This window comes from Alternaria infectoria, assembly GCF_024043175.1.
Source record: "Alternaria infectoria strain BMP 0036 chromosome Unknown scaffold_11, whole genome shotgun sequence".
Taxonomy (NCBI): domain Eukaryota; kingdom Fungi; phylum Ascomycota; class Dothideomycetes; order Pleosporales; family Pleosporaceae; genus Alternaria; species Alternaria infectoria.
Genome location: NW_026250700.1, coordinates 649,215 through 670,851, shown reverse-complemented (window position 1 = coordinate 670,851; position 21,637 = coordinate 649,215). Strand labels below are relative to the sequence as shown.

Below are 21,637 nucleotides of genomic sequence, written 5' to 3'. Positions count from 1 at the left end.
TTCTCAGCCTGCCTACACGATCAAGTCCGTCCGCGTGAGTTGGGGGCTTGTACTTGCCCGCTTTCCTGGCCGCAGATACGGTCTTCGTGGGCATTCGCACCTGCATTATGGATACGAGAGCGGGAGTTGGCGCGATTGGTCGGAGGTGCGTTGCGGTTAGATGGGTGGTGTGGACGGCGAGGTTCCTACGTACATGTATGTACCATTGCCCTGGCCCCGGCCCCTGGCTCTTGGGGCTGAAGCGCGTGGACGGCGAGACATGTGATTCGATTCGATGCAGTTCGTTACGCCATGAGAACCTGCAGCGTGGGTTTTGCATGTACATACATATTTCTAGCTGGCCGGAGTGTTGGGCCCAGGGGCGTATGTTTCGCGCATTAGTCACGTTGAGACGAACAAGCTGGCGTCTTTCTCGAATGCGAAGTGCGAAGTTGGTGGTGGTTTATGCCGTGCCTCAGGTGGGGGATGTACGCCACATGTTCACAGTAGAGAGAGAAAGATCGTGGCATGTGTATTGAAAATAAGGCGTGTTGCAATCTAGAAGGAATGGATGCTGGTGCGGTGTTGCATGATATCTCGTTTCGAAGATGGGGTTCGTGTAACGTGTTACTCGGGTCTTGTTCCGTTTGCGGTATATGGGCTTTGGATGTGAGGGAGAGGCATATGTCTAGTCTTCGTATGTCTTCTGTTCGCTCGTCTTGAGTGAAGTGGACGACTGGTAGGTCTGTCGTGGCTCCGTCCTTGTACACCCGGATGCGGTTTCTTTGCCGATAAAAGGCCATTATGCCACGCCACGATTACCATTGTTTCCCGTAATATCCAAGTCGAATCTTAGGTTGACGTCCTGGCTTGGAGCCGTAGGGTAGTAGCGTAGGGCTGTTGTTGATGGCATGTCCTGCGGTTGCAGCATACAAATCTTGTCCAGATTGCATGAACGCGCCAATCGTACCAACAAAGTTATGGATGTCAGAGTACCAGGATGAGTCACCTATCTCGTCGCATTCTACAAAAACATTAGGTATTATTAGGAATGATATCTGGGTAGACGTATACATGAACTTAGGAGCTACGAAGTAGTTGACTTTTGATAGTATGTATGCAGCAAACGCGATCCAGACTCTAGCTATCTGTGGCAAGGGGTTATAATTGCTTTATCTACCTGATCACTATCATACCGTATCTTCGCTCGCACGGAAACGCACCGCGGGTTCCCAATTTTAAAACGAACATTCCAGCGTATCCGTCGTCCTGAGAAGTCTACTCGGTAACCTCCAAGTGTGAAAGCCATTCCGTTACCATATGATCTAGCTTCTGCGCGTCCTCACCATCCCCGTCCTCACCATCCCCGTCCTCACCATCCTCATCCGGCACAATCTCATCATCTTCAATCTCAAATCCATGACACTGAAGCCATAGGGGAAGGTCCTCCGCCCCCTGCGTGCGATATATCGTCATCTTTCGGCCGTCCCAAGACTTCGACCGAAGGGTGATGGAATGCCTCCAGTACCCATATCGTCTCAACAACTTCAAGAGGCCTACATATACTGTCTCGGAAACATGTTGTTCTCTGACCCACTCTTGCGAACCAACCCACGAACCGCTGTCAAGGTCGTAGAGTGCAGCTTCTGCTTCGTTTATAGCTTCGGACGTGTTCTTCTTGTTGCGATCAAATGTCCAGTGCTGTATCGCTGAGCGGAAATCGTCGTTTGTCCAGTCTTTCAGTTTGGGGAATTTTGTTGGATTCCAGTTCCGAGCGAATTGTTCCGCGGTCTCATGTTCGTCTTCGAGGCTTTCGTCTTCTTCTTGTTTGTGTGATGAAGGAAGGGTACATACGCACCCAGACCGATGGCGTATGTAGCTCTGCTGATAGTACGGAGCTGGCTCAGATCTGGTAGGCTGACCCGCTGTAGCTGGGGCAGTGGCTGCTCTTCTGTGGTGCGCATACAGCTGCTCGTGGCACGACTTAGCCGTGAATTGAGCTTGAAGCGTCGTCATCTCATCGGCTGGTCGTTTGTTCTCGGAAGACATCGTCAGGTACAATTTCTTTATCTTGTGTTGATGGGTAACTTGTAGATCTTTTGCTTTGGGGTTGAAGTGTTACAAGTTGATTTGTGACTTCTAATATTTGAGAGCTCGCTTTATATATGCGCAGCTTTACTCGTGTGGTTCTCAAATGATTTACTTACTTTTCTGTTCGTTTGAACTATGGATATGTGCGGTAGCGAACCATGGTCGAAGACCTGAGGCTACGCGAGCCCCCCAAGTCAGACTCGCTCATACTCGATGAATGTCATGAGTATTGGTTCAACCTTTACTTAACTGGCGGCTCGTATTCTACGCCGACATTCAACATGATCCACACACGCCTCGTATTTGGCATGCAAGTCCGCCACCTCATCGGAGAACAATCGACCGTGGCTCGGAATAGTCCTCCGCTTCAGGGTACCACTCTTTCGACTGCTACCATGATGTTAGCGATCTCATCATCGTCACTTTTGACCGTATTTGTACTTACATCTTTCTTCACCTCGGATTTTACCCTCTTAATCACCACCAGTCCAACCCTCACATACTCGCCCCGCTCTTTATCCGTACTAATGATTGCCACACCCAAAGCCGGCGCAACGATCAGAACCTTACAAGCCTCATACGCCTCAACATCGAAAAGAACTCGCGCATCATGATAGCTTTGGTCGCGCATCTGCACCCTACACGACCGATACGGACTCTTCCCTGTCGCTACATCTTCGCTAATAGCAGTGACATCCGTCACCGGCCCACTGATTCTCGCCCACCCATCTTTCAACTCACCAAGGGGATTAAGTCCTTTAGGCACGACTCTGCATTCTTCAAGAAAGGCACAAAAGCCTCGTAGCGAGGTATTCATACCTACAGTAAGATCACCTAACCCGTAATCCACAGGTCCCTCCCCAGACATGAACGACCAAGACGGTGCCGTCCAAATATCCGACCGTTTGAAAGGTGCAACATCATGCCTAGGCACCCACAGGAGCCACTTGAGGAAGTTCCGCTGCCAGAGTCCTGCTGCGGGGATGTCGCCAGTCATGCGTTGTAAGACGGTCATGACGCCTGAGATGGCCGGGAATTTGTCTTTGGGGTACGTAATACCGCGGGAGGTATAGTCACGGACCAGTTGGAACCACGCGTCTTGGCCGAGGGCAACTCCAATGGGTAGGCGTATACTGGATACCACGGCGTCGAGGGTGTAGAGGTGGGTCCAGCCTTTTCTTCGTTCCTCATGCGAGATGCCGTCGGGACAGCGCCAGAACATGTTGGCGCTGCCGAAATGGAGGGAGCGGGATGGTAGGAGTTGTTCTTGGAGGACCCAGGCTCGTGTTTCGAGGGGATCGCTTGGTATTGCCTGGGTTATGTTAGTCATGAGTCGACGGTGTCTCGGGGGTGGGGGCTTACGTAGTTGCGGGTCTGTTGGGCGACGAGATATACTTCTAGATCACCTTCGCTATCGTGGATCTCGATACGTTCGGTCATTGGCATCTTTCGTGGTCCTAGGAAGCCTGCTCCGCAATGTGAAGCGTTGGATGCAGCGATGTTGATGTACGATCTGGAGTAGATGTCGGCCATGACAGCCGATTCTTTCTCCCAGTCTGCTGTGTCATCTTGTACTAAGAGCGAGAGTATAAGCATTAGCATATGTACTGTATACAGAGGAGTCGGTTCATACCAATTGCCAAGCAGTCGATCCATACGTACCGTAGACCAAGGAACCGCACCACCATAGCAGCATCTTGAAGCGTCTTAGGAAGATCTTGAAAGCCGATGCTGCTCTTTCGCATTGAAAGCGTCTCTGTGGTAGTCATGAACGGCAACCCATTTCCCCAACAATAGCTCAGCGTTGCGTACTTCCCTTTCTGACCAGCGGTCGTTTCGACTAGTTTACATTTGGTTTGAGAAAACAGTGCTGGCCACTGCTTCATATTTTCGGCTAGAGCGTCAGAATTGGGCATGTCATCGAGATCCAACACTCTTGTAGGCAACAACGAATCTTGCTGAATCGCAGAACATCTCTCATGTCGGGTATTGCATTCGTCAAACCAAGCTCTGAATTGCTTCAAAGGGGTGGGATCAAGCGTATCCTCCAACTTCACCGGCTTGAAGAGATTCGAAGCTGGAGTGTCTGTGTCCATAAGCCTTCGTCTACCGGACTAAGCAAGATCTGCGACTCAAACATACCAAATCTATTTCGAAACTCCACAGCGGTAGCTTCATTTATGCCCTTGTCTAAATAGAGATCCAGCTTTGTGCCGTATGTTTCAGATTCGGATAGATGCAGCCATGCTGGAGCGACCTCCATATCTACTTCTTGTGCGACTCGTCTGTAAACCGGCCGTGTTTCCACATCCCGCATGAGCATGCTGCATATCATGCAGTGAAGTGCGCTTTTCCTCAATCGTGGTAAGGTTGTTTGGCGTCTGTCACAAACCCATATTTCGCTTTCGTGGCCCCAGGGTATGCCATTGTCGTCGGTCCAAGACGTCTTTTTCCAGTCTGGAGGATAGTCGCCGCGGGCGAGCGCGCGGAAGGGTATGGAGCTACAAGTAATGCAGAGTGGCATGACTAGTGTATATGAAAATACCAGAGTAGGACAACAATCGTGAAATGTGACGTGAGAAGTTGGGTGTGATTAGTGGGACGTACCTGCCTGCTTATAGTCAGCCTGCAGGTGCTCTAGCCTCACGTGTCTTAGTACATGGGACTGCTCCCCACAACCAACTTTGCCTTTCTAGGAACACTCTTCATGGAGAACGGTAAGTTCATGCCATAGCATTGATTTCTCTCATATTTTATCTATCCATGTCATCACCACCCACCCCATCCACACCTAATACCCAACCCCACCCCCCTCAGTCGGCAAATCAAACCACGCGTAATTCCCGCCCGTACAAGTTTCCCTCAAATAAGCCCACGCCTTCGGCCTCTGCCTCCCTTCCAACCCAGGATCCAGTCTAAGCGCCATCTTATACGCCGCCGTCTGCCCGCTACTATCAACTGGATCAACGTAATCAGGGATATCGCCAAAGTCCTTCTTCTGCAAACGCTGTTCCCACGTAATGCCAACGGTGCCGCCGTCGACAAAGGCAAAAGGCGTGTTGTCGACGTAGTGCAGTTGGATGCCGAGGCCGTACATGACGGTTGGGAACCATTTGTAGGCGGAGTAGGCGATGAAGTTTGGGACGGAGGAGACAGGGACGACGAGCTTGGAGTGGAAGGGTGGGCTGCTGGTGGTGATGTCGGTGGCTTTGGCTTTGCCTTTTCCTTCGTACTGGTTTTTGGTCTGGTTGTCGAGGCGCGAGGTGAGTTTCATGAGTGTGATGAGGGTGTTGAGTTCGGGGCAGCCGCCGTAGAGGTACTGGGGATGCTTCTTCAGCGATGAGATATGCTGGCCAACGGGACCGGTCAGCTGCTTCTCGTAGACGTCTGCTTCTTTGATGTACTGGTTCATACGACGTAGAATGCTGGGAGACATGGACTCCTTGCGGTTATCGATTTGGAACCGGACGTGGCGAACCATGTGGAAGCGGCCCAGGTACGCGAGGCGGTCGAAATAAGTCGAGGTATCATAGCCGATGGAGAAGGTGTTTGTGGAGTAGAACATGGGAAGTGACTCCTCGCGGACCTGCTTGCTGACGCGGGTGATACCGAGGAGATCGCTGGTCGCGAAGTGATGTTCTGCATTGTCGTCGTGGAACTGAACGACCTGGTCGCCGGTATAGTCGCACAGATGAGGCCTGATGGGTCGATCTGTATCGAGCGCGAGCGCATAAATGCGCTGACGTAGCTCAACAGAAAGTTCCATGAACTTGTGGAACTTGGGCTTCAACATCTTGCACCTGCCGGTGGTATGACGTTCGGAGTGACACTGGTGACAGAGGTTGCAGTCCATGTTGCGGATACTCTTTTCTGCCATACAGGTGAGGCAGTGAGTGGGCGCGCGAGATCTAGGCCGACGGGGTCGCACCGGAACGTTGTAGGTGATAGGAGGTGGTTCAATCGCGCGTCTCGCCTTGGGCTTTGAAGGTCCTGGGGTGGGATCATTGACTGGTGGAGCTGGCGGAAGGATTGGGTTGAAGGAAGGTACAGAGAGAGAAGCCGCAAGATTCTTATCGTCTTCGTCTTCCAATGCTAGAATATCGTCTACAGAACGCGTGGGCCGTAGACGACGACGTGTCAAGGCGGTGGATGCCTGAAAGTCACTCGATCCAGTAGCTGATCCCGACGAAAGAGGAGCGTGGTTCGAATATGCTGCGTCACGAAGAGCGTACATGTATGAATCGGCTGCACAAATTAGCTATTGATCCTCACCAGAAAATTAACGGGGTCCTCTTACCTTGGTTCCTCCAGTAAGTCTCCGCTTGCTGACCCATCGATTGCCCTGACTCACCAGACGTCGGCCCACCAGTACCAAATCCCTCGCCTGCTTCGATCGCTTTCTGAAACTCTTCATCATATTTATAATCGAAGTATTCCTGGCCACAACGGTCGCACAGAGTCCGCTCATCTCCATCTTCCCGACGAGGGTCAGGCTTCAGGCAGCAAGACATGGGCGGCAGAACGAGATTGCCATTGACCACCAGGTCAGTAGGAGGAAGTAGTGGAGCCAAAGCTGGTTGCGCGGGTGCGTGAAAAAAGTTCTGCGCGTACACCGCACCACACCCAACGCAGACCCAGTCACCATCGTCCATGGTCCAGTGCTTAGAATCTGGACAGCATTTCGGCGCATCGCCTATGATGGGATGTGGGCGGCCTGGTTCCTGGTTGACCTCGAAGCCATTCTGTGTTGGGCGGATGGCGACGCCAGACTCCTTCATGGTCAAAGCTAGCTGTAAGGCCTCGGGGCTGCAATCGTTCGGCCAGAAGTCACTCCAAAAGTTATCGTTCGCTTCGTAGTCGTCGTCGTTCATTGTCGGCGGCTGGTCGCTGGGTGATTGTGCAAAGGTTGAGAAGTGAGAGAGCAGGTTATTTAAGTGACATTCGAAAAAGTGAACGCAGTGAGTGGGCGATTATATGGGAGCGAGCAAGAGAAGCCTAAAAGTTTCCACTCCGCAGACGAGGAAGTGAAAGCACGCATGTGACCACACTGTGCGAAGTCAGGGGTCCGCGACTTAGATGAATCGGGGAAACGCACATGCATACGACAGATCAATCTTCCTTCATTGGTATACCTTCCAGTCATCGTCTCTACCACTTCTTACCTCCCTCATCACTAAAGTCACGTCCCTGACGCTCCTGCTCTAGCCTAGCGTCGAATTCTTGCTGAGCGCGCTGTCTCTCCCTGGCCCTCTCCTCATCGCCTGCAACAAACGTATACGAGTCTCCGAGCGTGGACCCTTCCCTCTGCGCTCTGCGCTCCGGCTCCGCTCTCCGCGATTGCTGTTGCTGTGGCCTTTGAAGTGGCGCTGCTGCTGCTCCTCCGGTACGCCGAAGACGATCCCATGACGATTCACCAGGTCTTGCTTGGGATTGGGATTGGGGTTGTTGTGGGTTGTTGACTTCGTCCTGGAAGAGGCCTCCAGTGGGGGAAGCGTCGTCATCGAATGGAAGGGACGAGGGCGGTGCTTGCTGGCGTTGTGGAGCTGGTTGTGATGTGTCGTTTGAGAACGTCTCCCATGTGTCTGATCCCGCGGTTCTGGTACCCCACGATTCGTTCCCTGCGGTCGGGCTCATGTCGTCGCCTCCATCAGCGTTCCCTTGAGGCTGCTTACCCCAGCTAGCCTGTGGTGACGGGCCACCTCCTGCCTTGTTCCTGACCTGCTCCTGGAACTGTCGTCGCCTATCCTCAATCTCACGTCCTTGTTGTGCGGTCCGTTGCCCTTCAGCGTGTGAGGAAGCCTTCAACTCCTGCCCAAACTGCTCCAGCTTCGGATCGTTCGAGGTATTCACCGCAGCCAAAGGTTGCGCGAGGAGTTGACCGATGATGTTGCCCATCTGTCCTGCCACCAAAACGTACAAACTGAATCGCCATGTGTGTCGTGCGAACATCGCCATGTTGCCCTTGATCGGACCAAACTTGTTCCGGTCAATGTCCTCCACCTTGGGCTGATAAAAGGGATATTTCATCTTATCCATAGTCCTCCACCATTGGTACGTTCCTGCAGCTGCACCGGTGGCGGCGAAATAGCTCTTTGTTTGCTCTAGCTGGTATATGTGGTATGCGAGCGCTTGCGCTTCTTCTGGATTCAGTTGGCGGCCGACTTTGCGCTCGGCGAATTTAAGGGTAGTTTCGGTCTTGAAGCGAACGGCGCGATCGGAGAAGCCCATGAAGGTGCCTATGATCGGTAATGGCTGGGGCAGGACGCTCGCGTCGAAGCGAGCGCCTGAGGAGGGCGGCGACGCGGAAGCATATGGGTCGTTCGAGGAGGGGTAAGGGTTATCTGTGAAGCCTTCCGGGGCTGTATTTTCGACGTCCTGGAGCACCATGTTGGTATATGTGGAATTGGGTCGTGATGGTGTGTGGTGGTAGGAATTGGTGCGTGGTGTGATGCAGAGACATAGGAGCTTAGCTCAAGCGTTGATGACGGCATCGAACACAACCTCGGGATCAGGGTCCACCTGGCAGCTGCGAACACCTTGACACGATACCATCGCCCAACTAGCGTCTCGCATCGCGACAATCAACGCTTGTCACTTTCGTCTACTCCAATTACTTCAAATGAGAAAGGATTTCACAAGATTCAATACGGTCTATTCCCATGTTCCCCTGACCCAGCGATATCCCTCGGCAGAAAATGTACGTACTTATACAAAAGATAAAGAAAATGACACTCCGAGTTCGACCAAACTACTGCGAACCCCATATGCTCGCAAGGAAGCAGAAACTAGACTGTGTTGAGTGAGGAAAGTACCCAACTTCGCTTCACAAAACGCCGCGACCCAAAGCCGCCTGCAACGGCCAATTATGATAACCAGAAACACCCTCGAAGGGTACGATGAGAAAAGCGACGGGCCAAAGACTTGGTCCATCGTTGCGCGCGATATGTTGTATATACTTTTGCGGACCCAGAGTGTCGTCGACTGATCACATGCCTATAAAATGATGCAGCGACAGCCAGCTGTAGGTTCCTCGTCGTTGTCTCTTCGACTGCCAGTTTTGCCTGTCTTGGCGTTTTCCTCGTCGTCCACCATTTCCTGTGGCTTGACCGTCATGTGCACCACGTTAGGCGAGTCTGTCTGGAACCGGCAGTCTGTCCGATGTCAGTAGCTGGCCTTAGAGTCTGGAGTGTCTATCGATGCGGGCTGCGCGTCGTGGCTGCATTAACCAATGATCGGCATGTGCCGAGCGATTGGACGAGCCGTGCCAAGAACGTTGACATGATACGATGAGATGGAGGTGCTTACCCTTGAGTGGGGATTTGTCGTCGAGCATGCGACCAAAGTGTATCAGTCGTATTGAGCCTGGCGATGTGGGCCGGGTCTCCCATTCTGTAATGACGAGTTAGCGTTTGCACGACGAAGGCTGCAAAGGGATGCTCTTTGGGCACCATGCAGATCAAGACCGAAGACGTCAACATAGCCACCCCACTGTCGAGCCAAGCTTCTCCCAGCTCTTGCGCCACGTAGAGAAGAGATGCGCATGCGTACCTTCTCGCCAGTCCCGCCATATCAGCTCCTTGAGCGTGTATACGCTGATGTTGTAGGGGTCCATGTTCTCGACATTGACGTTGCGCTTCTTGAGGTATTTGTCCTCAATCTTGTAGGGGTGTCTCGAGCCGCTGGTGAGGAGCAGCATTATGACCAGCACGGGGCCATTGGTGTTGTCTGGGTTCGCGGCTGGTGTATCGGTCGACGGCCCAATCGCCTCGGTCTCTGCGCGATTTAACGCAGCAGGCGGTGCGGGTTTCGCAGACGGGGCAGCAACGACGGGCGCGTCCTCAGAGGCGCTGATCTCGGTCACGTGTGGTGTGGAAGCTGCTATCGCGGCTGGAACGGGGGTCTCTGCGACATGCGTGCTCGTGCTGGCGGGAGCTGGGACGGCGCCCGACGCCTGGAGAGTCCGCATCTCGACGGGGCTGGACGACAGGCCTTCGCTGCTGCTCTGCGGTCGCGACCCTGCGGCGGGCTGTTGTGGAGTGGTTTGCGGTGCCGTGGGGGCTTGGTCCGCTGTAGACGCCATGGTGGTCGGCCGACTTCACTCGCGACGGGCGGCGGCGATGCGAAAGGGGAACGATTGGACGGTCCAAGCGAGTGGACGACGATGGCACGACGGGGGGATTCTTCCGGGCAGGCGTCGTCGTTGCAGAGGGCGCGGCAGCGAAAAATAGTTTGGTGTTGAGATGTATCGGGCCTGTGGGCGTGAGAGAGAAGGTCGGGCGACCGTGCGCGATTGGGAAGTCGCCGTCGCCGCCTTGTTATGCCCTTCTCCGCAATCCGCAAACGCGGCAAGAGCGACCCGCCGTCTCCACCCAGAGCCACTACTGAGCCGAGAACACCGCCTCAATACCTGGGCTTATGCCACCCGCCCAATGTTTGCTGGTACCGATAGACGTGTACCAGCAAACTCACAGCCAGCCGACTTGTGCTTCTCCTGTCACTGCCTACACTGCTAGGCCCGCAACGCGCCAGGTTCTGCCTCCCCAAGCGTCTGCCCCTGCATTGCATGCCCATGGCCATTATTGGTCAGCTGAGCTGTTCATGCATCTGCTTTACGCCACATGCACAGCAGTCCGAGTGGACCCGGGGCTCGTTCCGAGACACCCTGGGAATGACAGTAGACTATCTTGTTCAGCATGTCATAAGCACAGAATATGCGTCCTGACGTTTTCACCATTCCTAGTCAGTTGCCAGAATGCTGTGTCTGTCGAACATCAGATCATTATGACGAAGGATCAACGAGTCACACGCAAAGGCAGAATTTGAGGTATGCATAGCTGCTGGAACAGTTCCCTTCAGCAAGGACACAACAAATAGCTCTCGGACGGGTCAGCTATTGAGGGTGATCAGCCATAAAAGACCAACTTCTTCGTACCAAGAGTCAATAACCGTCATGCCGTTTGCCCACCTTACACCCAAACTAGTGATCCGGGTCCATATTGATTCGCCAATTGTGCCGCTTATATTCGGTTCCAGTGTCCATCAAGAGAAAAGACACGCAGGTTAGTCAAGCCATGCTGGTGAACGTATCATTATTTCATTCGTGTCCTGGTTTTATACCAACGCCGGCTGTCCATATCGTAAACGGTCCGTAGTATGGCTTGGGCGGATGAAGTGTCGCTACCAATGCATTCAGTATGCCCTCCATGTGTTCTGCCCAAGCACCATAAACGCTCTACCAGTTCATCTTCATCTTGTGCTCGATCTCCGTATGGAAGTCTGGCACCTCACGCAGCTCGTTGCCGGTGAAGACATCCTCCCAGCCAATCTCCGTGTCCCGTCCCTGCAGAATGTCCCGGTGAACGTTGCTGCTTCCACCTAGAGTTGCTGGCCTCCACTCACCCGCCTCGGCGATCTTGAGCTCCATACCCCTACGCACTGGCTCTGCGATTCCGAACTGTCGCCTCAGCATCTCCATCTTCAGGCGGTCTTGGGTGTCTCGCCATTGGGTGAGACGGGCCTCGAGAGGGTGGGCGGACTGGAGAGCGACGGGTGCTGTCGACGATGAGGCGGCGCTGGATGCTGTGGTGGTTTGGCCGAGGCGAGAGCGCAGGGTATCGTGCACACCGGGGGCTGAAGGGGCTGAAGTCTCCAGAGCGGTCTGCGTCGAGTGCGCCTTGTGGGGGACGATGCGGAGAGACTGGATAAGTGTTAGACCAGGGCACTGTGTACACGAGCGCTGGGATGCCAATAGCATACCATCTTGTTTGAATGTGGCGCTGAGACTTGTGGGGTGGTATGGATTTGATTGTTGCAAGAGTTCAACCTCGAACACACGGTTTAGTTGGCTGAGGTGTTGGTGATGTTCGAAGGCGGGATGTCGAACTGTTGCTATCGGTGGAGCTCCAGGCTACGGAGGTGACGCGCCCGGCTAGCGTGGTCTTGGCACAGCCATATCAAATGATGGTCCAAATTCCGACCTCACCACTTCAAAAACGTTCAAAGAGAAGTGTCTAACATCAATCATTGCTGCGTAAACACCTTCAGCTGCGGACAGCTAGATCCCGACTATGCTGCTCAACGGCAGATCCCAAACCACACAAGCGACGACCATGGCCCCTACACTGACCATAGCTGCCATGAGAATGTTGACAGCATTGTTGTCCAGCAGATCGCTCCCGACTTCGATCTTCCGACTCTTATGCTGTGCATCCACGACTGCATTGCCGCTTCCCCCAGCTCTCATCATTGTCTCCGATGCCTTGATCGACGCCGTAGTGTTCGCTCCGCTCGTCTTTGCAATGCCATCCTTGCCTTCCGTGCGACTACTGACTTTACTGCGCACTTGACCTGCCTTGGAAAGGTGAAGAGGATGGCTGCTTTTCACGAGAACTCTCCTACCTCCTTCGCCCTCTACGACCTTTCCAGAGTGGACGTCGACGACGCTCGCTTGAGCCAGAGCACCCAGAAGCGAGTCGAGTAGTGTTCCGCTAAAGCCAGCAGCTGTCAGAGCAAGTGTATAGGTAATCTTCTCGGACAAATCCCAGTCTTTACAGAAAGGCAGCAACAGCGTAGATGTAGCTGAGAGTATGAACGCCCCCAGTAGGCCTGCACCAAGTCCAGTTGCAGTCACTCCTCCATTTGTGCCTGGCGGGACGACACGCCATGGAGCTGTTATGAGACGTGGCTTTGATTTCGAAAGGATACCGAGTTCGGAGGAGAAGGTGTCGGCGGCGACTGCGGCGTAGTTGCTAGAGTATGTTAGCAATCACATGCTATGACATGAAGTACACTCGCTTACGCTACAATGCCTATGACCAGGGCATCACTCCCTTTGTGCCAACATAGACCCTGGTCGTTGTATCTCCCTTCTTTCCTTAGCTGCCAGAGGTGCAGCAAGAGTAACACCGAGGCTACGCCGGAGTTCGCGATGACCTGAACATGATTGCGCTCGCCTTCACCACCAGATGCGCCCGTCGCGGACTGTGTCAGTTTCGCTTTGATGTCGTGTTTGACCTGTCTCGTGTCAGTACTCGTCTATCGCATTCTTCATCAAACGTACCTTCGTCACAGTACTACCGGCCAGGAAGAAGACGGCAAGAAGCACGAAGAATACACTCCATGGGTGCAACACATGCACAACTGCTGTCGCGAAGGCCACCAGAATACCGATTGGAGTCAGTGATTTGCGAGAGTATGCTCGATAGACTAGCGCAGCAACGGCGGGGACCGCTATAGTGGGTTGCATGCTTGGAGGTGTTGGTAGAGCGGCACGGAGGTGTGGCTCGAGATGGACGCTTCCGAACGTGATTGTGGTTGCGTCATGGCCAAGCGTGGATGATGGCGGCCTGGCCCGTGGAATCCGTTGCGAACATTAGCCTTACAACTTCGCGACTACTTGCACATATCAAAACTCCATCCATTTCGACTCTCATCTCAAATCTTCGTTAAAAGGACAGAAGTTTTCTTAGAGGGCGCCAACACCTCAGCTACCAGCCCGCCTCCAGCTTCTAGAAACCATGCGTCGCTACCACTAAGGTTATGCTGAGGACACCCACCACTCGTGTCGCCCTTGACTATCTCTGCCGTCCGCTCAGAGACTTGATTGGTCTGAACATGCATCCAGAAACCCTCGATACTGCAGCTACTCCCACGGGGTCCCGAAACTCCAACGTAGAGCTGTGAGGGAGACTCAAGGAACGCAGACAACGCCGGAGTCTAGGTCAAGGGCGTGTGCCCTTATTCGCAACAGATCTCTCGCCCTCGAGACCACTGAAGATCATGTGTTTCCCAAGATTCTCGGCCAATGCACAGCGGAAAGAACTAGCGGGATACGCAACGGGACAGCTTAAGGGCCCAGACACAGGCCCATCCCACGTGTTGCAAGGGGAGCATGCAACAATCAATCTACATCCATCCACGAAAGCGCCACAAACATGTACAGTATACTAAAAACCTGTACTTTTCCTCTGGTCATAGCGTGGTTCATCATGAAGCACAACTTGATGGGCGTATGAAGCACTTCACGAGTCTACGACGATTTCGCCTGCTCTCCCGGCGTTGCACGCACAGCCTCAATCAGATGACTTGCTCAATGACAAGGAGACTGTACGCTACAAGCAGCATTCACCGGGAGCATGGGCGGCATGCTGCCAACAAAAGCTTGAGAAAGCTTAGGAAGGCTTGTCCCTTATCCGATCCCTATCAGCCCCATCAGCGAGAAACCTATTACTGCCAATCCTACGGGAGGCCTCATCTGACAGGCGGTGATATCGCTGTGGTGTGTACCAATCGCAACTCCATGACTGCGCCACTATTAGCCGAAGAGGATAGCGATAGCAGGGTGTGAGCTGTGATTGGTCCGCGAAGGAGACCCAACTAGGTATAGTCAGATTTTCTCGCCATGGCCGTGATGCGCAGCACAAACCTCGTACGATTCATGTGTAGAGACCCATACTGTGACCAGAGTCGGTTTAGACTGGTGCTGCGGCTGTTGGGAGCCTGAGATTCGGTGCAAAGCCACGCAGGCTCCGCGACTCTGTGGTTTCCTATCTGGGCGAGCATCGCGCAACCGCAAATGTGAATCAGGATATAAGGCGTCGACTGCTGCGACGATGGAGGTAACCAGCTCATCTGTCTCTGTTCTTGCTTCAATTTTCTTTTCGCCTTCTTTTTTAATTATCAAATATGGCGATATACCTCTTCAAACTCATCCGACGAAAGCTACGAGAACGCGAAGCTCAAAAGCACATCCCAACTACAGATGACTCCCATCTAGTACCCGAACCAGCTCCAGGGCAAGAACTCCAAGATCTATCAACCCAACATAACCATGGACCATCACAAGACTCCACAGGAAGCCACATCAACTTCCTCACCCCAGAAGAAACAGCACGACAGAAAGCAGAAGCGCGCCAAAGAAACATCCGACAGTGGAAATTGATGCTGGGGCTCGTATTGCCGAACTTTCTGGCTGCTATGGATGTCACTATCGTTGCTCCTGCTATTCCACTTATATCAACTCATTTCGGTATGTCGATCCGCTCATGCCATTGCCATACGACCCCATGTCTATGCCCAAGTACTAACACAATTGCCCAGACCAGCTCTCCGGTAGTTTCAACTGGATAGTAGCCGCCTACACACTTACATTCACAACCTTCATACCCGCGTCAGGCCAGTTAGCTGATATCTACGGTCGTCACTTCGCACTCCAGTTTCAAATGTTCTGGATCACCATCGGCAGTATCATTTGTGCCACGGCTCAGTCCTGGAGCATGCTACTTGCGGGGCGTGCTTTGCAGGGCTTGGGCGCTGCGGGTATCATGAGCCTGAGCCGGATTATAGTGTCTGATGGGGCGACGCTGGCGGAGACTTCGAGGAGTACTTCGATCTTGTCTTTGATTAGTGGCTGCAGGTAAGTCTGCCTTCAGTTTGCAGCTGAAATAACAATACTGATCATGCCGATCTAGTTACGCAGTCGGCCCCGTCATCGGCGGCTACCTCGCAGACGCAAGCTGGCGCTACATATTCGTCCTCCCCATCGGCGTCGCAGTCCTCTCCATACTCATCATCTTCTTCGTCATGCGCAAAGAGCTATTCCACGGCCGCGCCTCTGTCTCACCAGGTCAATCCCGGCGTCTAGGCTACATCTCCGGGCTCGCAATTATCGACTGGCCCGGCCTCGTCATGTTCATCTTCGGCGTCGGCTGCATAATCCTCGCGATCCAATGGGGCGGCACACAATACTCCTGGGACTCAGCACCCGTCATCGCTCCCCTCGTTGTTGGAGTCGTATTGTGCATCGCGTTCTTTACCTACGAATACCTCCTCGGTCCAGACCGCGCGGTTGCTAGACTTTTCCATCGTCAGATCCCCATGATACCCTCCACGCTTTTCCGCAAGAAAGACACAGCCCTCCTCATGACCATAAACTTCTCCGCGGGCATCTCCATGGTCTGCGCTTTCTACTTCATATCGTACTACTGGCAGTTTGCAGAAGGCTACTCGTCTAGTCAGGCCGGCGTGCAACTTCTTTACTACACACCCGGTCTGGGTGTTGGTGTCTTCATCGCAGCTAGACTGTGTAATCAGTGGCTACGACAGACATTTGTTCCTTTGCTCATCGGATCGGTTGTTGAGGCTGTGGGTCTGGCGCTGCTTACGTACGCGGTTTCTATCAGGCATGTTACGATGGTGAAAGTCTTTCTTGCGGTGTCAGGCGCGGGAACGGGACTTCGCTTTATGCCGATTGTGCTGCATGCAGCGGGTATCTGGTCGACGCGCGTTCCCAGTATGCAGTCGCTGCTTTCTTTCATGCTACCGTTGGGCGAGACCGTCGGTATCGCTATGATGGGATCGGTTTTCTCGAATAAGCTTACTACTTTCCTGGCCGGAATCGACAATTCTGGAAGCAACATCGAGCTGCCTGCCACCGGGGCTCATAGCCTGGACCTCTTGAACAGTCTTCCACCGGCGGTCAAGGAGGAAGTTCAGCATGCGGCTGCGAAGGCGGTGATGTGGTCGCTGATCTCCATCATGCCGTTCATGGCTGCGGCGATTGTTGCGTCGTGCTTTTTGGGAAATGTGTGGATCGGGAAAACAGCAGAGAAGGGTGAAGAGAGTGATGGTCAAGAACATAAACCTGCGCAAGAGGCGGAGGTGGGTGAGGTTCTGTACGGGGTTTATGTAGTTGCGTGGTTCATGGGAAGGCTCGAGAAGCAGAAGCAGGATTTGGATGTCAATATGGAGGGTGATGAAATGAATAGGGGGCATCATAAAGTGGTTGAAGGGGATAGGGTGTAGAGAGAGTCAGAGTTGGGTACCAATATACTTGTATTATCACGTGTGTTATCTTTTGACCTGGGGCTCTCTTACTCAAAATCAATCATCCGCTCGTAGTTTCCAAAGTCTGCCCCAGATGTCGCCCTCTAACAGATCCGCTCATGCGGTTCTCTCCAAGGGACCCCGAGGATCTCAAAGATCTTCCTCTCGCTCCTACCCTCCACCAAAACGCCCTCGTTCAACTTCTCACCCCGCTTCCCCCTATGCACATCCTTATACAACCCCTTCTGATTCAGCCTCATGTTCTTCTTGCGGGCCAGGAGTCGGATACTGCGATTGAAGATATCGTTTCCAGTGAAGTATATGAGCGCTGCACCCATCTCCTCCTCGGGGACAAGAAGAAAGTCCATCCTCCGCCAGACCTTCGAAGTTGGGAGACAGGAGGCGCCGTGCCATTTCGAGCCTGTGGGATCGTTGGATCGGGAGGTCGCTAGGGAAGCTTTCAAGAAGCCGATCTTGTAGAGATGAGGGACGAGGTGGTCGAAGATGATCGTTCGCATAGCGGCAAGCGAAGTGTCCGGCTTCGTGAGTATCATGTCGATATCGCCCGAGTCTTTTGCGCCGCGGCGATAGCTACCCATGATGGTGGCTTTGAACTTGGGGTCGATCTTCTTCAGCTCTCTGATGACAACTGCGCCATGGGCTTCAACTTCAGCACGCGGTATCCGGGAGTTGAAATCATCGTAGTGTTCCACGCCGACCTTGTTGCTCTCGGTGAGATTCGCTTTAGTTCGAAGATCTTCTAGCGTACGATAGCCGGCCTTGATCCATTTGTGGGCCTGAACAAGTCCAGCGCCATAGACACCGAGAAGCAGGCGGAGTACTACGTCAAGAGGGTCATCTCGCGTACTTTCAAGCCTGCGGAGACGATCGGTGAGTACGATCTCTTCGATCTTCTTGGCGAGCCGTCCGCCAATATAAGGTAGGGCTACAGCTTGTTTTGCAGTAGTGATCTTGACCGTTTGCTTCTTCAGGGTAGTGATACATTTGCGGTAGCTGAGCACGCGCCATTGGTCCTGCATCTGATCGTAATGTTTGCACATCTGATCCAGGATCTCGATAGTCCGGGCGTTCGGGTTCTGGGACGTATAGCCGTTCGCACCTGGGTCCATACACTGAAACGCGCTCTGGTTGAATGGCTTCTTGTCGCGTAGAGCAGACGCTTTTGAGACAATATTTAGTTGCTTCGGTAGCTTAGGCGCTGTGACCACGGGCTCCTCATCGGTACCTGAATCATCTACATCTTCCACGCCACTTGCTACCGGAGATCCTGCATCCTCGTCTTCCTCAAGCGGTAGGTGTGCGATAGCTTTGGTTTCCAGTATCGCCTGAGAAAGAGCGTCGTTGAATTTGTCGACATTCTTAGGTTGCAAAACTTTCGTTGGACTCGAAGACGGCAAGACGAAGCTGTCCTCGACAGTTTCATCGAACGAGATATGCGGAGCTATATCTGCTACAGGCGGTGTAGCGGGAACGCTTTCTTCGGTTGGATATGAGTCGGTCTTTTGTGACTCCTTCGCAGCAATCTGTCGCTTTGACGGTTTGATTGCCAGTGAGCTCTGCGATGCGGCTGAGGTTTGGGATGGCACTACCGGCTCAATGCGTTCCTTCCTGCTGGGAGCGCCTTTAACCGCAAAGCGTGGTTGATTTGGATCCCGGAGTCCTTTCCATTCTACAGTTTCCGTTATATAAGGCTGAAACTTAACGACCGCAACGTTCTCGGGAATGCCAGGTATGTTCGGATCCCGCAGTAGCTGATCATATGTGTGTACGTCGTAGTTGTCGTCTATTATAACATGCGTAATGTTTTCTGTCCATGCCTTGACCCAAGCAGCACCGAGTTCGATTACTTTGTGTATACGTTGGCGCCGCGGACCGGTAATATCGTGGCTCGGCCAGAAATATACGATCTTGCCCTTGAGGTATTGTTGGTCCTCTGATCTCAGCTTGATATTGTTTGCTAGTTTGGGCTTTCCTTTCCATTCCCTTGGAATGTCACCCATTCGTATATAAAATGGAGTAGTATCTTCGCCAGCTGTCTCAGGTAAGGATGAGACTCGGTCCAGAGTACTCTTCGCGCCAACGGCAGCTGTTGACCTGGTGCGTGCCTTGGTGACTGGCAACATCTCTGTAAGTACTTGTTCAGGCGCTGTAGATGAACGCATCGGTTGGTGGGTCTTTTGTCGCTCGATTGCGCGTCTTGTCTTCGTTTGCGCCTCGAACTCCGCTTGCCTTTCTTTCGGGGTTGCTCCAAGGAAACTGCTTGTCTGTTTTTTCAAAGCCGGGGGTCGCATGACTTTCGAATCTTTCAATGCGCGTTCGAGTCTACCCACGCTGGCGTCCGGGATGTCTTGCTCATCGTCCGGGATGTCCAAAAGCTCTTGCTCTTTGAAGTAGGCTTCCTTCGCCGCCAGCGCGTTTTCCGACATTGCGTGAACTTCTAGGAGTAAATGGGTCTTTGCGACTAAAGTTATGTTCATCAGAATTGGGTCGTGGGGTCGAGTAGCAACGTGGGCGCAGCTTTAATACTTCCAAGGTAGTCAAGGGAAGGGACTGCGAAAGCACAGTTGCCTATCGTAGCGCCATTTATGTCGTGCACCGGGACCGTTAGCCATTTCAAAGCTTAGCAGGCAATGCGCTGGTGAGAGAGTGTAGAACGTCACCGAGGCAGCAGCGCGTACAGAGTTGGCGCTGACGCGAAAGCACGTGGTACTTTGGCCGCTTCTGTGCTAGTTCCAGGCTCACATCCGTCATTTCTCGAGTTTGGCGGGACAAAGACACTCGACAAACAAAATGCTTCAGCCCCGGATAGCAACGCCATTGCGGCGCACGTTCCTTACTGCCTCTTCCATATGCCTACGGTGCCAGAGCCGAATCGCATTCCCTTCAATTGCAAGGCAATCACTCGTTCGACCCTTTACCTCCGCGCAGACTCTCCGCCAGCAAGCACCGGAACCCAAGCCAACCCAGACCTCGCCCACGCCCGATCCTAAAGATGAAGACATATTCATCCCGAAGCCGCTTGGCCGTCCGATCGGTTTCAGCCGCGCTCCACAACCAGGCGAAAACGCCAGCATCCCCAAAACCAAGAAAGACTACTCCGGTATGACCATGTCGCAACGGAACCTCGAGAAGCGCAAGGATCTGGTCGAGAAATGGGGCACAAACTACTTCCGCGACTTCAAGAACATCCGCAAGTATAGGTCGGGAAAGACTTTCATGGCGAACCAGAGGATCTTCAAGAAGGACGCGGCGTTATATTTTCCCAACTTCCACGGAGATACACTAGAGGGGAAGGACAAGGACACTACGAATGTGCTCAACGGGAAGATTAGTGTTGTGAATGTGTTTAGTTCGATGTGGGGGTTGACCCAGGTCGAGACTTTCACAGGGAAGAAGACAAACACCGCACTGCACGAGATTCTGGCGCAAAATCCCGAGGTTGCGCAGATGGTCGACGTCAACATCGAAGAGAACACGATGAAGGCTTGGATCGTGTCGCTGTTTCAGTGGCGGCTGAAGGCCTCGAAGCCAAAAGAGGACTGGGGCAGGTACTTCGTGGTCAGAAAAGGTGTTAGTGAGAAGATAAGGGAGACAATCGGACTCTTGAACGGCAGAGTCGGCTATGTCTACCTGGTAGACCAAGACTGCAAGATCCGATGGGCAGGCAGCGGAGACGCAGAAGGCACGGAAATGGACGATATGAACAGAGGCTTTGCGAAGCTGGTCAACGAGGCCCGACAGTCTCCTTCAGAAGCCCCGCCTAAGGAGGCTTGATGACGAACATGTAACGATATCTTGTACAGCATACGGAAGACTCTCAATTCCCACGATACCCAACCCTTTGTAAACATAAACGTAACAACCGTACAGGCCCGAGACGCCTTGCGCATAGCATGCTAATGAAAGTCATGAGGATATCCAGCCCGCTTGAACGCCCAGAATGAACATGTGCAACCCCAGCTACCTGAACCATAGCAGCATCAAGAAGCAGAACGCGATGAAACTTCCCAATATGATGCCGTCTCTGCGCTTCTTTGTTCCGATGCGTCCGATCAAGCTGTTGATGCCTGGTACTTGACTTGCAGCGCCCACTATTCTCCGGTTGATGCTCGTGAGCGTTTCCCTTTGCAGACTGAAGTTCTCTTGTACGGCATATGCCTGGCTGAGGACCGAGTCGGCTACGTTATGCGAGTTGTCGATGCGATTCCGCTCGTCGAGCATGTAGTCGGCCTCCGCTTGCTCTGGGTTCGCGGACCGGTATGCATCAATGTCCGAGCGTACGTTGGAGAGGAGGTTCGCCCTGTTGCGGGCCTCGTTCAGGGTAGACTTGAGGCGCGCAAGCTCGCGACGGTGGTCTGAGAGTACTTCGCGATGTCTGGCAAGATTGTTCTGCTTTACGGCCGACGAGCCATGTGTCGATTCGGAGTCGAGGAGCCGCGATAGCTGGCCGACAAGTCCATCTCTTTGTTCGAGGATTTCCTGCAGCCTGGTTTCGACCCGGAGCTCTTCTTCTGAGGGTTTCGCGGGTATGTTTGGTGTCGAGCCGAACTGCGAGTATGTGTGGAACAGCGTCTCTGTCTGGCATGCCTCGTTAGCAGGGCTGCCGCGAGCGCCGACTAAGTCCGTCGCAGCAGTGAATGGAACCCACTTGTTGTTCGAGCGTGCGCGCTTGCTGGCGCAGTTGCGCCCATCCGCCTCCAGTGGACGACATGTCGGATATCAC

General features: G+C 53.3%; 10 protein-coding genes across 10 annotated transcripts; 2 read left to right on the top strand and 8 right to left on the bottom strand.

Annotated features, from left to right (window-relative positions):
* Positions 1 to 1,257: 1,257 nt before the first annotated feature.
* On the bottom strand, positions 1,258 to 2,028 carry J4E92_007099 (uncharacterized protein; the record flags this gene model as incomplete). Its single annotated transcript, XM_051498462.1, has 1 exon — positions 1,258 to 2,028. One exon carries the CDS (start codon positions 2,026 to 2,028, stop codon positions 1,258 to 1,260), a length of 771 nt encoding a protein of 256 aa, XP_051351396.1.
* A 366-nt stretch (positions 2,029 to 2,394) lies between these two features.
* On the bottom strand, positions 2,395 to 3,815 carry J4E92_007098 (uncharacterized protein; the record flags this gene model as incomplete). The annotated part of the gene is made up of 4 exons (XM_051498461.1): positions 2,395 to 2,460; positions 3,005 to 3,382; positions 3,433 to 3,644; positions 3,686 to 3,815. The coding sequence occupies 4 exons, from the start codon at positions 3,813 to 3,815 to the stop codon at positions 2,395 to 2,397; spliced, it is 786 nt and encodes a 261-aa protein (XP_051351395.1).
* A 1,046-nt stretch (positions 3,816 to 4,861) lies between these two features.
* J4E92_007097 (uncharacterized protein) lies at positions 4,862 to 6,941 on the bottom strand (the record flags this gene model as incomplete). The annotated part of the gene is made up of 2 exons (XM_051498460.1): positions 4,862 to 6,315; positions 6,368 to 6,941. The coding sequence occupies 2 exons, from the start codon at positions 6,939 to 6,941 to the stop codon at positions 4,862 to 4,864; spliced, it is 2,028 nt and encodes a 675-aa protein (XP_051351394.1).
* A 277-nt stretch (positions 6,942 to 7,218) lies between these two features.
* Positions 7,219 to 8,457, bottom strand: J4E92_007096 (uncharacterized protein; the record flags this gene model as incomplete). Its single annotated transcript, XM_051498459.1, has 1 exon — positions 7,219 to 8,457. One exon carries the CDS (start codon positions 8,455 to 8,457, stop codon positions 7,219 to 7,221), a length of 1,239 nt encoding a protein of 412 aa, XP_051351393.1.
* A 606-nt stretch (positions 8,458 to 9,063) lies between these two features.
* Positions 9,064 to 10,150, bottom strand: J4E92_007095 (uncharacterized protein; the record flags this gene model as incomplete). The annotated part of the gene is made up of 3 exons (XM_051498458.1): positions 9,064 to 9,221; positions 9,376 to 9,459; positions 9,619 to 10,150. 3 exons carry the CDS (start codon positions 10,148 to 10,150, stop codon positions 9,064 to 9,066), a joined length of 774 nt encoding a protein of 257 aa, XP_051351392.1.
* Positions 10,151 to 11,302: 1,152 nt separating this feature from the next.
* On the bottom strand, positions 11,303 to 13,315 carry J4E92_007094 (uncharacterized protein; the record flags this gene model as incomplete). Its single annotated transcript, XM_051498457.1, has 4 exons — positions 11,303 to 11,767; positions 12,197 to 12,818; positions 12,869 to 13,083; positions 13,130 to 13,315. The coding sequence occupies 4 exons, from the start codon at positions 13,313 to 13,315 to the stop codon at positions 11,303 to 11,305; spliced, it is 1,488 nt and encodes a 495-aa protein (XP_051351391.1).
* A 1,439-nt stretch (positions 13,316 to 14,754) lies between these two features.
* J4E92_007093 (uncharacterized protein) lies at positions 14,755 to 16,872 on the top strand (the record flags this gene model as incomplete). Its single annotated transcript, XM_051498456.1, has 3 exons — positions 14,755 to 15,097; positions 15,169 to 15,484; positions 15,540 to 16,872. 3 exons carry the CDS (start codon positions 14,755 to 14,757, stop codon positions 16,870 to 16,872), a joined length of 1,992 nt encoding a protein of 663 aa, XP_051351390.1.
* Positions 16,873 to 16,997: 125 nt separating this feature from the next.
* Positions 16,998 to 19,340, bottom strand: J4E92_007092 (uncharacterized protein; the record flags this gene model as incomplete). Its single annotated transcript, XM_051498455.1, has 1 exon — positions 16,998 to 19,340. The coding sequence occupies one exon, from the start codon at positions 19,338 to 19,340 to the stop codon at positions 16,998 to 17,000; it is 2,343 nt and encodes a 780-aa protein (XP_051351389.1).
* A 364-nt stretch (positions 19,341 to 19,704) lies between these two features.
* On the top strand, positions 19,705 to 20,688 carry J4E92_007091 (uncharacterized protein; the record flags this gene model as incomplete). Its single annotated transcript, XM_051498454.1, has 1 exon — positions 19,705 to 20,688. The coding sequence occupies one exon, from the start codon at positions 19,705 to 19,707 to the stop codon at positions 20,686 to 20,688; it is 984 nt and encodes a 327-aa protein (XP_051351388.1).
* Positions 20,689 to 20,874: 186 nt separating this feature from the next.
* J4E92_007090 (uncharacterized protein) lies at positions 20,875 to 21,625 on the bottom strand (the record flags this gene model as incomplete). Its single annotated transcript, XM_051498453.1, has 2 exons — positions 20,875 to 21,492; positions 21,563 to 21,625. 2 exons carry the CDS (start codon positions 21,623 to 21,625, stop codon positions 20,875 to 20,877), a joined length of 681 nt encoding a protein of 226 aa, XP_051351387.1.
* Positions 21,626 to 21,637: the final 12 nt, after the last annotated feature.